This window comes from Parus major, chromosome 18 (genome assembly GCF_001522545.3).
Source record: "Parus major isolate Abel chromosome 18, Parus_major1.1, whole genome shotgun sequence".
NCBI classification, from domain to species: Eukaryota; Metazoa; Chordata; class Aves; order Passeriformes; family Paridae; genus Parus; species Parus major.
Window position 1 is genome coordinate 6,227,211 of NC_031786.1, and position 14,063 is coordinate 6,241,273.

Here is a 14,063-nt window from a genome sequence, read left to right on the forward strand (position 1 = left end):
ATGGGTGTCAGTAGAACCCCCCAACAACTCAAGCAGCTCTGATACTGGCAATAATCTGAAATCAACCACTCCAGGGTTGTGGTTCAGCTGGAATCAAAACATCCAACTGTAGTCCTGTTGGGATAAACCAAAATGCTCTGGGGATGGCAGAGGCTCCACAAGGATGCCTGGATAACTTTAGGTATCATCCCTCCTGCAAGCACAGGGATGACAGGGGCTTCCAACCAAGTGCTGCATTCTTCTGCTGCCCTCCAGCCACAAACACATATCTTGGGAGAAGCAGTAGATTGGAAAACAGCTAGTGAACCCCAGCTATATACCAGAAAAGGGGTATATAAATGTCCTGGTTTGAACAGGTGTCTGCTAGGAAGGACAGGAGCCTGCCTTGGAATGAAAAATGTAAACCCCCTCCTTCCCTATTCCTATAATTTTGAAATCAAGGGGCTCTCAGGCAGAGATCTGGGGATAGGAATAACAGTTCTTTACTAGTATGTGTAACAAGGCAAACAAACAACAATAACTACAGCATTAACAACAAAACAGAACCAGGGACCCCGTGACAGCTTTCTCGGCTGAGACGGGAAGGGACGGAGGAGAGGCTTTGCTTTCACAAACCCCCTCGGGCAGTCAATCCCAGTGCTCCTGCAGGGCTCTGAGGAACACTCAGCTGGAACAGCAGGGATGAGCTGAGATCCTGGGCCTGTGGCTGAGGTGGAACAGCAGCTCTGTGACGGTGCCTGGCACTGCCACACATCCCGGCAGGACAGGGGGTGCGAGGCCACCAACAAAGAGGGGAGAAGGAGAAGCAGCAGCTCCGTCTGGGTGATGGTGAATTCCCTTCTCCCAACCACAACAGCTCTGAGAGCCTGTCCTGCTCTGAAGCTGAAGAAAACCAGCCAGCTCTCAGCTGCCCCTGCCCTCCCTCTCTCCTGCCCCCCTTCCCCCCTGGCCCAGCCAAACTCCCCTTGTTTCCTAAACACCCAATAATGCCAGCAATCAGCTTTCCCCACAACTAATGGGCAGAAATTCCAGAGGTGTGAAGGAACGACAGGAAGGACATCCAACAATAAATATAGGGGGGTATATATATGTATATATATGTATATATATGTATATATATGGCCAGAGGGAAAGTGAGCATATATGCAAAAAAGAAGAAAAAAAAGCCTAAAAATCCAAACCCTAAGAAAACTCCACTGTAAACCCTCTTGTGTGCTCAAGGGTAATAGAAGGTGTCAGCTCATGGTCAGTTACTGTACAAAGGGATGTGCTCCAATGCTGATGAAGAATCATCCAAATGTTCCTGGGCAACTCTCTGGCACATTCAGTCTCCCAGACATGTCACCCAAACCCAGGCACACCCCTGGAGCAGGCACTGCCACATCCTAAGTGCACTAATCCATGCCTTTCCCTGAGTTTCCCCTCTGGCAGGTGATGCAGCTGACTGCTGCTGGCTGCTCCATCACTGCCCCTTTCTCCTCAGAGCTGGGACTCAGCTCCTCACAGTCCAGGTAAAGAACAGGATGCATCTTCTTGGTGGAGAGTTTGGTGGAAGGGGAGGACACCACAAACACAAAGTACCCAAGTTATGGGAAGGGATCACACCTGGTCCTTTGTGAACACATCCCCATTTGTGTCAGACCCCTGCAGAAAAGCACTGCTGGTAGCTCCGTCTTCCATGCCTGGAAGGAGGGAAACTGAGGCATGAGAGCTGGGTGAGCAGAGAGCCTGTCACAGCAGAGAACAAAGCTGGCCCCTAAGGCCACCAGCAGCATCTTGCTGACTGCCCCTGCCAGAGCATCCTTATGGAGCAGAGATTCCATTCCCATTAAGGGATGGGGAGCCAGACAGAGATGTGCCTCATGGTGACAGTTTAAATGGCAGTCACTGCAAATGAAGAGCTACAGGAAAGCAAAGGGCTGCCCTGGGCCACACCAGGTCCTGCCAGGGGCTTCCAGATTCACCCACTTTGGTATAAAATCCGCCTTGGCCTCCCAGGAATTTGAGCACCTGCTGTGCTGCCGAGGTTTGGTGAAACTATGAATCCTACAAATAAAAATCACTCCCCAGGGGTTGGCAGGATTAAGAGCTCAGCACTGGTTGAGCTCAGGAGCTCCAGTCCCAGGACTTGAGACTGTGTGAATGTCAAAAAGATCTCAATTCAGAGCCAGAGGGACATGGTGCCAGAGCCAGCAAGGGAGAGCAGCAAGAGAAGGAAGAGATGAAGAGCAGGAGATCAGGAATCATTGGCTCAAAAAAGAGCAGGGAAGGCCATCGCCAGGGTCAGGCCTGAGGCATCATCCCACCCCTACCTGGGTTTTGCATCCCCTCCTCTGCTTCTTAATCATCTGTTATTTGAAGGCGAGATTTGTTTTATTAGGGGGAAAAAAACCAAAACAAAACACCATTTATCTGGGTGATTTGCTGAGGTGTGTCCGAGATGGGAGGAATCCAAGTTAATTATTATCTGTCAGTGCAGTAGATGGAAAGTGGATAGATTGAGAAGGTCACAAGGCTGGCTGTGAGGGATGGGATTGCAGCACAAGGCGCCTGTGAGCAGGATCAACTCCAGCTGAGAACCAGGTCAAGAGGTGGTGGCAGAGGAGGCATTTCCCAGTGGTCCTTAGCAGTGAGGAGGAGCTCAGTGCTGGCAGGAGGTCAGAAACACCTGTACCACGAGCCAGCAGGGAAAATAGAGACACACTCACATGTGGAGCCAGGCCATACCCCCAGAACCCATCGGAGGGGATGGAGGGACAGAGATGGGCAGTACAGCACAGCTCACCCTCAATCATGCTGGATGAAGCTGCTCTTTGCAGTCACCCCAGAAGTCTCTGACTCCCAGCCTCAGGGAGACGTCACCGCTGTGGTTATCAGTGCCAAAGGAAGGGCGTGGGCTGGCCGGCAAGATGTGAGGAGCCCCGAGTTCCTTGGGTGGCCTTTGGGCAAACTCCGTGGCTGAGCACAGAGCTCCTTCCTCCCAGGCCCTGTTTACAGATCTGCTGAGCCTGGCCTGGCTGTTATCACTGCTAAGTGCACAGATAGCACCATTAATAAGCACCCTGCTGATAGCACAGGGGCAAACATTGCTCCTAACGTTTAGCAGCTTTCTCCCAAGCTCTGAGTAAAGGCAGCTTCTCCAGGGCAGTCATTTCTGTGATCGATCCAGAGAGTTGGACTCACCTTCTCCTTTCCTGCCCCTCTCCTGCACGCTTGCTTAATGACTTAATTAAACTTGTGTCAATACATTCCAGTAAAACAGCTGTTCTTCTTCAAATTAAGGACCAAATAAGGAGGATTAACCTGTTTCCCAGAGCTATAAAACTCCTCTGGGTTCAGTTTCAGCTCCAAAGCCAAGATAGGGCAAGTCTGGCTAGGAAGGATGCGTCATCTTTGCAACACAGATGCTCAGTCCCATTGACAAAACTACTCAAGCACAGCAGGTACCAGCATTTTATTTCAGACCCATCTTTGAAGGAAAAACCTCCAATTTCAGCCAAACTTTAGGATACATTTGGACTCATGGCCTCCATTTCCCACTTCTGTGTGGCCACCACAATTTAGGATCATAGCACTGAAAAAGAACAGGTTTGTTAATGCCTTGCACAGAAATAGTTGGCTTTGGCAAACAAAGAGACCACCAAATGGCTCTTGGGAGATCCCAGTTCCCTGCTGATCTCTGGAACAGAGTCTGGAAAAGAACCAGGTCCCTGAAAGAGCTCAACTGCACTCAGGGGATCTCAAAACATGAAAGCAAGGAGCAAGGGCATCCAAGCAGGTTGTCCAGACAGGCTGGAGATGCTGATGCTTTGGGGGAAGGCAGAACAAATCTAGCCATGGGTATTCATGAACTCCAGCCCAGACTGCAGCACCTGGGCTCCACCACAGCAGTGGAAGGGGTTGGTCAGACATTAAACATGACCCTTTTGCTCGCAGACATCAAACAATGGCTGCACCAGCACACACCAGGTGTTCTCACCCAGCAGAAATGGGCCCCTTTCAGTCTTGTTTTCCATCCCTTTCGTCACATCCCCACACACGATAACCTATGCTCCCCCACCCACTCCTGCCCCTAATCAGCTGCTTGGGAACTATTTCATGGCTCTGAACTCCCAGCTCATGTGTTTGCCAGTAAGGACCTCAGGGCTTGGGGGTTCATCCTGGGACACACAGATAAGTCCTCTCCTTCCAAGGCGAGGTCCATCCTCTCCTGATGGACCCTCTAAACTCACCAAAATTCAGAAATGATGAATCCCTCCTGCCAGCCACAAAACCTGGGGCATCAGCTCACCACAGAGTCCCAAGCCAGAATCAGTTTGCCCTGCAAAAGGAGAGGGATCAAGAACAGCACAGCTTGGACCTAAAGCATCCCTGCCCACACATGGCCAAGACTGTGGGGCTGGCACATGTGGGTCTCACTTTGAAGTCAGCATTAGTACGTTATAGTTATCATCTTCAAAAGCAGCACCTTTGTGCCAAAAGAGCATCAAACTGGTGTTATCTGTGCACCAGTGCAGGGGTGGACTGCAAGCTTTACCTTTTGGGTAAGATTTGTGCCCTAGATAAAAGCAAAAAGAAATAGAACATGTGAGAAAAAAATTTTTAGGATCTACCTAAAAACAAGGGAATGTGGAACTTAAGTGGATTTTGGCCAAGGCACTGTGGGTAAGCACTCCCAGCACAAGCTTAAGCCAGGAGATTAGCTCTACACCTGCCTGAGCCATGGCACAAATTAGTCACCACCGTTTGTGGTTTTACCAGTTGGCACATCCTGCACCGAGCCCGTTGGTGTGAGGCAACCCAGCAGGTGCATAAAGGAGCTGCTCCCCATTGGCTGCCTGTGGCAGATCTGAGAGCTTCCCACTGGGTAATTAATGTAATGACAATAATAGACACAAAGTAAATAAGGTGGAAAGAAAATAAATCAATGGGCTGTGAGCAGAGGCTGCATTTAGTGAGGAGCAGCCCTGACGGCTCCTGTCTGCACTTTGGGCTGTCAGAGTCTCCCTTGTGTCCTGGTAACATTCCAGCCGCTGGTTTGACATCGGCTGCGTCCAAGGCTGTGCCGGCTCCTCGGGCAGCAGGAGGCTGCAGGCAGGTAAGGCTTGCGTTTGGCCGCTCCCCACAGCACAGCTACGGGGTCAAGGGCTTGGGTCCCTCTGTGTACCCTCTGGGCACTTGGGTACCTCCTGCTGCAGCCTGAACTGGTTTCCTGCTGATTTTGTGGCCTCTAAGCTCCCTTTGGAGCAGAGAAGCTACAGCCCTAGAAGAAAGGAGGGAGTTTGCCCCTCTGCTACCAAGTTAGGAGAATTTTGGAGAAAAATGGGGAAGATTTTAGGATCAATCTCCACCAAGAGAAGTGCCAAGGAACTCAGGGCTTGGGGGTTCATCTTGGGACACACAAATTAATCTTCTCCTTCCATGGCTAGGTCCATCCTGTCCTAATAGACCCTCTAAACTCACTAACTTAGAGAGAAATGCTGAATCCCTTCTGCCAGCCACAAAAACCCAGGGCATCAGCTCACCTCAGAGTCACAGGGGCAAGGGCAGAGAGAGCACCTCTGTGCACACACAAAAGAGAAGAGAAACACTAAATTTCAATTCCTCCTCAAACAATTTCTCCCCAAGACTACCTATCACAGAATGCTTAAGGTTTCCCCCACTCTCAAACACATCTCAGGGAGCTTTTCATTTCACTCCAGCCACTCTTCACTACAACCAGAGCCACACCCTGGAATGAAAGCACCTTTCCATGTATCAAATCTGTAGAGAGGCTGACCTTACCTGATTGCTTTATGTGAGCAAGATTTCCCTCTCAAGAGCAATACAGTCCTACCTAAATTTTACCAAAAAGTGGATGGAAAAGCTCCCAGACTCTACCTGGGCCAGTCCCTCCAGCTCCTCTGTGTCAGAGTCCTCACAGCCTTGTGCTACAAGAGGAAAAAGAAAGAAAAAACAAGTGCTAATTAATTCTTATAATTAATTTATTAGTATTAATTGTTTCCCAGTCTCAGCTCATCTGGGTGGGAGTTTGGATCTCCCAGCAGCTTATTCCAAACTTTACAGATCCTTTGTTTATTCTCTCCAATTCTGCGACAATTTGTGTGACCATTCAAGGAGCCTGTAACTCTCAGAGCCCAAGAACAAAAAGAAGAGGTTGGACTCATCAACTGAAAATCAAACAGCTCTGAATTTCAGAGCAGGTCCAAACTTGCTCTTCATTTCCACCTAATCCTTACGGCAGCAAAGGGAAAGAAGAAAACCTGAACTCAGGGCTGGAGAAGCTGTGAAAGGTGAGGGTGGGAATGGTTTGAGCACCTCTGGTCCCAGCAGCTCCTAGTACTGGTGGGGCAGGGGAGAGACATCCCACTTTAATGCTGGTGTATCTGGACAGGTTTTGGCAGAAGGGCCTCTCCCCAGTGCCCTGCAACGACCCTGTCCACTGGGAAATTTTTAATGCCTAACCTGGGCTAAAAACCAATCTCCTTTTCCCCTCCATCCAGCTTCAGGAGAAGGAAGGAGAAGCTGCAAAGCAAGGAAGGGACATCACCACACAAGTGTCCTTCACAGCACAGCACAAAAGCTCCTATCTCAGCACATCTTCCCTTTAAGCCTCCCCTTTTATCAATGCAGCAAGTGACCCCTAGGCAGATGAGCCATGTCTGACAAGAAAGTCTCCAGGCCTTGCCATCACTGCAAGAGCAGGTCAGCATCAGCCCCAACAGACACCTCCAAGATCCACTATGAGAAGTTCTGGCTGTACCGTCACTGCTCTTCGGTGCAGCAGAGGGACCGGCAAGCTCAGAAGGCTGGGCAACTCTTCTCAGGGCTGCTGGCCATGAATGTGGTGTTTCTGGGCAGTGCTTTCATCAGCAGCATGATCTTCAACAAGGTGGCCATCACTCTGGCAGATGTCTGGATCCTGCTCTCCATCCTCAAGGTCCTGTGCCTGTTCTGGATTATTTACTACCTGCTGGGCACCAGCCGGCAGCCACACGCGGTGCTCTACCGGGACTCCCACGCTGGAGCCATCTGGATTAGGGGTAAATTCTGCACTTATTTCTTCTCTCCTGCCTTCTTCCAAAGACTTGGAAGGCAAAGCAACTCGTCCCCTGTTACTAGAAGAGCTAGAAGCCATAGGATATGCAGTTAGGGCATCGGGAATCTCCCAGTTTGTGTCAGGCTGATGGGCACAGTGGGTGCCATGGAGTGGAACCAGAACAGCCAGGAAAGCCTGAAATTTGGCTTCCCTTCAGCCTCCAGTCAAACTTCGCTCTCAGATCCCTTCAGAAAGAGCAATCCAGGCATAACCCCTTTCCAGGATGGCAACTGAGCATTGTGGGAAAGCCATAGGAATGGTTTTAGGCAGGAGCACTTTGAAAAGTGAGAGGAGAATCACTGTGTTTATCCTCCAAGAGCACCAGTGGCCCTATGTCACCATCATCCTCACTTAACATCACCACAGCTTTGTTGCCAGGGAAGGATTCTTATCCATTGAGTCACATCCCACTGACACCCAGGCTTTCCTGGGAGATTTTCCCCTTCTGTATTTGCCCCACTTTAAGAAACTACCCTTTTCCCAGAAGCCCTGCCTCTGGTCTGTCATGAAGTTTTTAATTAGGCGCTGTCTTGTTAACTAAGTATAGACAATAAATTCAAGGAAGCTGCAAGGTACTTGAGTACCTAAAGCTGCAGAGACATGTCCAAGGCAAAAGGGAGAAACAATCAAAGGGTCCCAACTCCTGCAGATGGAGCTGCTACAAGCCTTAGCAGACCTGTGGTCATCTCAGGTTTCCCCCACAAGGCAGAAAGCATCACCCATAATTAACTTACCCCTGTCATTTCAGATTGTACAGAGAAGCCCAAAACCCCCATCCCCACCTTGTATCCAAGGACAAGAAAATACCTTGCATTTTCCTAACACCTTTAACCAGTCAAAGCACACAATCAGGTTCAAGAGTAAGGCTCTCCTATTTCCTCTTCTCCTAAAATCATGAGAATTCCAGAAGAAAGACTGCCAGCTCCACACAAATCCAAGAAGCACAAGGTCTCCTGTCCCCAGCCAAGCTCAGATGCTCCACAGACATGTCTGTGTTTATTTACTGGTCCTTTGTTGTTTGTCCAGGGTCAGTGCTGCTGTTTGGCAGTTGCAGCATCCTCCTGAATGTGTTTCACATTGGCTACAGCACAATCCTCATCCACTGCAAATCCAGGGTGGAAATCTTGTTCCCCAGCATTGGAATCCTTTTTATTTGCACTCAGGTACTGCACATCACCCTTCTGGAAGCTTGTTTATTCTCTCTGTCCCATTCCTGGGAGCTGTCAGACTGGGGGGAAGCTGGGAGACATGGGAAAGTGAATGAACGTGGGGCATTCTCCTGAGCATTGAAAGCATTAAAGCATCACACATCACTTCAAACGCTACCTGCACTCCCTGTGTGCCACACTGAGAGACAGGGAAGAAAGATTCAAAAATTACCCTAGAAATACCTGACATACCACAGGGTCCAGAGGAATTTGCATTGAAGCAAAGTAAGGAGAGAGGAGAGGAAATTTCAGGTTTTGCCAGAGATGTCTTTGCACCAGTCTGAGCCTCAGCCCCTCTTTGTATTTGCCAATCCATCCGCCCAACAAAATCCTTTGCACACAAAGATATCTTACACCATTTTCACCTTGCTATTCAACACCAGCCCTCTTTTTTACAGACCCAAGGCTGTATTTGAAAAGCAAACTAATTCCCACCTCAGCAGCAAATACAGGACAGAGGAACATGGAGCTCCAGGATGGGCATTCAATGCAGTCACACATAAATGTTGCCCTTACCCAAGGATGCCAGCACCTGCCTCAGCCCTGGGGTGCAGGTGCACACATGTCCCTGCACCCTTGCACAGAGGCAGGTTTGCTCCTGCTTGGACCTGTATCTTCTTGTCTACCTGTCCCCTTCCACCATGTGTGCAGCCAGCTGCCAACTTTGCCCTGCTCACACTGTTACTGTTCTCAACTTGCAGGCTTACTTTCTGTGGAATCACTCTAAGGACTGCATTCAAGTCCAGCACAACTTCACCAGGTAAAAAACGAGGATAAAAAATGTCTTCTAGTGCTCTAAAGAAATTTTTCCTTTCTGCCTGTGATATCCATTATGATTCCTGCTAGAACTGTGTTTGATCCTACACAGACCCTATATTCTGGGTCACACAAGAACCAAACTATGCCTTGTTCAGACTCATCCTCCCTCTCCTGACCTGAGCTCACCAGCTCCCTTCAGTTTTCCTTTGTGCCTCAGAGCTCTGCAAAGCTCGTTCCTTCCTCCCAAAAATCTTCCTGCTGCCTGTCTCAGGGACCAGCTCACAGGATGGAGGATGGGAGAGGGTGGTCTCCCCATTCCTATCACTGGGAGATGTCCCAGCTTAGGCCAGCTTCACCAGGCACTGCCTGCCCTGCTCCTTTGGAAATGGCAAGTGGGAATGTGCTCAGCTGTGTTTGTGCAAAGCCACACCCTACAGGCCTCAGGCAGATCAGGCCTGAACACCCCATGTCTGTTCAAACCTGTGCATGGGCCAGCAAGAGGGGAAGGACACACTGGCCATGAACCATCTCCAAACATTGTACAAGTCCTGTGTCTCCTCCCAGGTGTGGGCTGATGCTGACCATAGCCACCAACCTTCTCCTCTGGCTCCTGGCCGTGACCAACGACACCCTGCACATGGAGATCGAGTCTCAGCTGCGCGAGGTGGAGCAGCGATTCGCAGGCAAGGCTCCTTCTTCACATCCCCATTGGTGTTAGGCTGACACAGATGACTTCTAGGGAAACAACATTTCACAGAACCACAGAATCACAGAATATACTGAGTTGGAAGGGACCCACAAGAATCATCAAGTCCAGTTCTTGGCCCTGTACAAGACTGCCCCCAAATTTCCACCACGTGCCCCAGAGTATTGGCCAAACACTTCCTGAACTCTGTCAGGCTCGGTGCTGGTGCACTTCTCTGGGTAGCCTGTGGGTCTCAGTGATTCAGATATTTCCAGTTCCCCCAAATGCTGCAATTTCCCTATTATTGGAGGTTGTCTCAAGGAAATGGGCTGCAAGGGGAGGAGATCTTCACCTGGAGGGAGGGGATCTGCAATGAAACCCTGAAACTGAGGGCTAGAAAAGCCCACCATAAATTAGAATTTTTTCTCACTTTTTCCTATTATTGTGCAAGCACAAGATTGCTAGACTAGAAGAGGCTCATGTGACTGCTGTGGTCTTCTTTCTGAGGATACAGAGGAATAAAGGGGAATCTAATATTCCAGGGGTAGAAATAGAGAAGGCTTTGTTGTGAAGGAAGAGGAGTCTCTCATCCAGCACCTGTGGTGGTGATTATGGGTGGGAAAAGACATTAGCTAAACTTTGTTATTCTGAAACTTCACATGCTTCATGACTGAGTAGTAGCCATTTAACTTCCTGCTGATCCCTGCTTCCGAGGCACAGACACACATACTGTGCCTGCACACAAGAAACTCCCAAAGACAGCCATGACATCCAGGCCATCTCCCTCTTAATTGTCACCTTCCTCTTCTCATGCTCCAGGCAACGAGACTACCTCGTGCACATGCCCAAACACAACCATCTGCAAAGTCTTCCAGGAGGGCTACATCCTGCTCTACCCCTTCAACACCGAGTACTGCCTGATCTGCTGCTCCGTGCTCTATGTCATGTGGAAGAACGTGGGGAGACACATCAGCCACCACCACATCCCGCACACCAAGCCCAAATTCAAGCTCCAGGGGGTGGTCTTTGGGCCACTGCTGGGCACCAGTGCTATAATCATAGGGGCCTGTGTCTTCATGATGTACCAGATCCAGGCCACCAGCTTGGTCCCCAGCCGCCAGGTCTTTGTGATCTACTATTCCTACTATATTGTGCTCCTGCCCCTGATGAGTGTTGGTGCCGTGATTGGGACAATCATCCATGCCTTGGAAAAAAAGGAGCTGGACACACTGAAGAACCCAACCCGCAGCCTGGACGTGGTCCTGCTGATGGGGGCAGCCCTTGGCCAAATCGGCATGTCTTACTTCTCCATTGTGGCCCTGGTGGCCACTGACCCCAGGGACCTGCTGAACAGCCTCAACTTGTCCTACTCTGTCCTCCTCATCTTTCAGAACATCACCCAAAATGTTTTTGTCATCGATGGGCTCCACCGGCGGCGCGTTGTAGCAGAAAATGAGGCCAAACATGCCAGACACACCGGGCAGCACACGGTGGGTGCAGAGCTGCCTGGGGAAGAGGACACCACGCTGAGCAGCAAACAGGAGTACAGCCAGCCACTTCCTGGCAAGGAGGAAGACACTAAAGAAGAGCAGAATCATGAAGCCCACAGCCAAAGACGAGTGAGCGTGCTGGAGCTGGGACAGGAGATCCGGAAAGCTTCCTTGTCCTACATCCATACCTATTCTCACCTGAGCTGGAAGAGAAGAGTCTTGAGGGAGATCTCGTTCTTCTTGATTTTGTGCAACATCATAGTAAGTATTGTGCTCTCTGCTCCATCCCAGCTCTGGCTGAGCCACGGTAACCTGTGACACAGACGTGATCTCTTTCTCTTGTATTCCAGACAAAAAAACCTTTGCCCACTAAGTTTCAACCTAGTGGTGAGGCAAGTCAAGACTGGTTTTGCTGTTAATACCCCACCCTCATAATTAGAAAGTCTCTCTTTTACCCTTAGAGTCAAGTATTACTGGGTTTCATGAGTGCAGGGAGGAAACAGCTAATAAATCCTTACTTGCCAAGATTTTACCCCCTAGGAAAAACTTCATTAGGCTCATTATGGGTGTTTCATGAGAAACGCGAAAGAAAATGTGGAGCACCGGCATTAAGTCTCTGTAAACATGAGTCTCCAGGCTTGAAACTCACCCAGTAAAGTACACTGTGGTTTGGAATCTTGAATCAATGCTGCAGCCTTAATCCAGTGAAAACACATTGCCCAGGGAAACAGCAAAACCCTGTAGAAAGATGACGCAGGCTGGGGCAGAATGGGGCTGTCATCAGGTTTCCAGGGATTCAACAGGATTTTAATTACAGCAAGGAGTCAACAGCCTAACTATGGGTTTTCCTTCTCCTCACTGGCAAGGAGACTACTGTGATACTCCTGAAATATTCCTACAACCACTTGAACCAGTGCTGAGATTAGGGTGTAAGTAGAGGACAGTTTGTCATCCTCTAACTTGTGTTTCTTTTCCTCACATCTCTGCAGCTGTGGGTCATGCCCACATTTGGGGCTCACCCTATATTCGAGAATGGAATGGAAAGGTCATTTTATGGCTACTCCACCTGGTTTGTGATCGTGAACTTCGGACTCCCCTTGGGTGTGTTTTACCGCATGCACTCGGTCGGGGGGCTCCTGGAGGTCTATGTAACAGCCTAAGCCAAGGGGCTGCGGAGAATCAGTGATGCTGAACAAAGATGCAGTAAGCAGCAGATATCCACGTGTAAGCTTCCAAGATTTTTCTCCCTCCAGCTTCTGCTTGGACTTCTTGTACAACATCACAATGAATTTCAGAAGAGGTTCTTTTGATATTATCCTTTTCTACCATAGAGATTAGACTCAAAGCCCATAAACAAACTCTCACTGCTCTCAGGAATCATACATGCAGTCACCAGTCTGCCAGTGGATGCTGTTTGGCAGCAAGTGGAACTTTACCTACTCTTACTGAGATCTTCCAGATAAAAGAATGCAAGGGCAGCAAAAGCAATGAAGACTGGCCTGCACCAGTTCAGAAAATCAAAAGCAATCAAAAAATAAAAGCTGTAACATGACCTTGCCTTACTGAGAATAAATGCTATTTCTTTGTACAGGCACTCCCAGGGCCTCAAGTGGAAATCACTAGGGAAGCACTGTGGGTGATCTTTACTCACCATGGATGATGTTATCACTGGTATGGACTAGCCAAGGTCTCATCCTTGCACACAGGGCTAGTTCAAGAGCAAGCCACTGCCACATCCACTGTGAATCTCTCCTCACCCCAACACTTTGGCCCTTGCTGCTGCCTTGCACATCCACAAACCTTTCCTGGGTTTCCATGCACAAAGGAAAGTGGCTGCAGTGAGGTGCCTGATCAAAGACCCATTAGGATTTGTTCCATAGGGATGCCTGCTTTGAAAGCACTTGGGAGAGAGCAAGGGGCTTGTGACTATAGGTCCCAAATTCAGAGCCTGATGAATGGAAATAAATCAAATTTTCATGTGTGTCTTGTGAAATCTCTGTGTCTGCTCTGCACTCAATGGGCTCAAAGTCAACTCACTTAAACTGCTCTTGCATTCAGAGCTTGTATGAGGCTCTGAGCAACCTGGCCTACAGGAGGGAATTCCTGCCAACAAGAGATAAGCTTTATGGTCCCTTCCAACTCAAACCCTCTGGGATTCTATGAGATTTAAGAGCAGTATCTATAATCAATCAAAATCTGTCATAACCCTTACCTAAGCATGGCACAAAAGGTATTCTCAATATTGCTTCTGTTCCTCTGTAAATCAATCCCAGGATCAGTGTGGGTTTAGGACTAGAGCCTATTTATGGGGGTTTTTTGGGATTCCCTAGTAAAGCAAACTCTTCCAAGACAGTGAGGATTCTGCATTTGGGCAGTGATAGCACCTTTCTGTACAACTCTAAGTGAGACTGATTGCATGAGCATGAACTTTGCCCAATAAGTGTTTGTATTTGGGCCCATGTCAACAGAAACATGTCATGAGAAATAACAGCTGGATAAATTAGGCTCCAATAAAGTTAATTATTATTCTCATATCAGTGTTTGTACCATGAGATCCACAGGACATACATGCTAAGGTCTGACCTCAAACCTTCTTCTTAGTGACTGACAGCCTGGGGACAAAGAAGGATGGCACTTCATGGGCAAATCATGACCTGGATTTTATCCAGTTTAATGGATAAAACACTGGTTTAAGTTACTGAACTTTACAGAGCAGGTGACTTTGGATTGAACACTGAATGCATGACTGAAGACATGATCAGCATGGACAGGAATGAATTCCACCAGCTCCAACTCTCACCTACAGCCACCACAGATCAGAT

General features: G+C 48.9%; 1 protein-coding gene across 1 annotated transcript; it reads left to right on the plus strand.

The window, feature by feature from the left end:
• The first annotated feature begins 6,658 nt into the window (after window positions 1-6,658).
• OTOP3 (otopetrin 3) lies at window positions 6,659-12,412 on the plus strand. The gene is made up of 6 exons (XM_015645854.2): window positions 6,659-7,043; window positions 8,126-8,262; window positions 9,009-9,067; window positions 9,631-9,749; window positions 10,571-11,502; window positions 12,231-12,412. The coding sequence occupies exons 1-6, from the start codon at window positions 6,659-6,661 to the stop codon at window positions 12,399-12,401; spliced, it is 1,803 nt and encodes a 600-aa protein (XP_015501340.1). The 3' UTR covers window positions 12,402-12,412.
• Window positions 12,413-14,063: the final 1,651 nt, after the last annotated feature.

Excerpts from the sequence above, each read along its gene's own strand:
- OTOP3 (XM_015645854.2), top strand. The coding sequence starts at position 6,659 with ATGTCTGACAAGAAAGTCTCCAGGCCTTGCCATCACTGCAAGAGCAGG. Across the intron at positions 7,044-8,125 it reads TGGAGCCATCTGGATTAGGG|GGTCAGTGCTGCTGTTTGGC; the intron begins GTAAATTCTGCA and ends TTGTTTGTCCAG. Across the intron at positions 11,503-12,230 it reads TGATTTTGTGCAACATCATA|CTGTGGGTCATGCCCACATT; the intron begins GTAAGTATTGTG and ends ACATCTCTGCAG.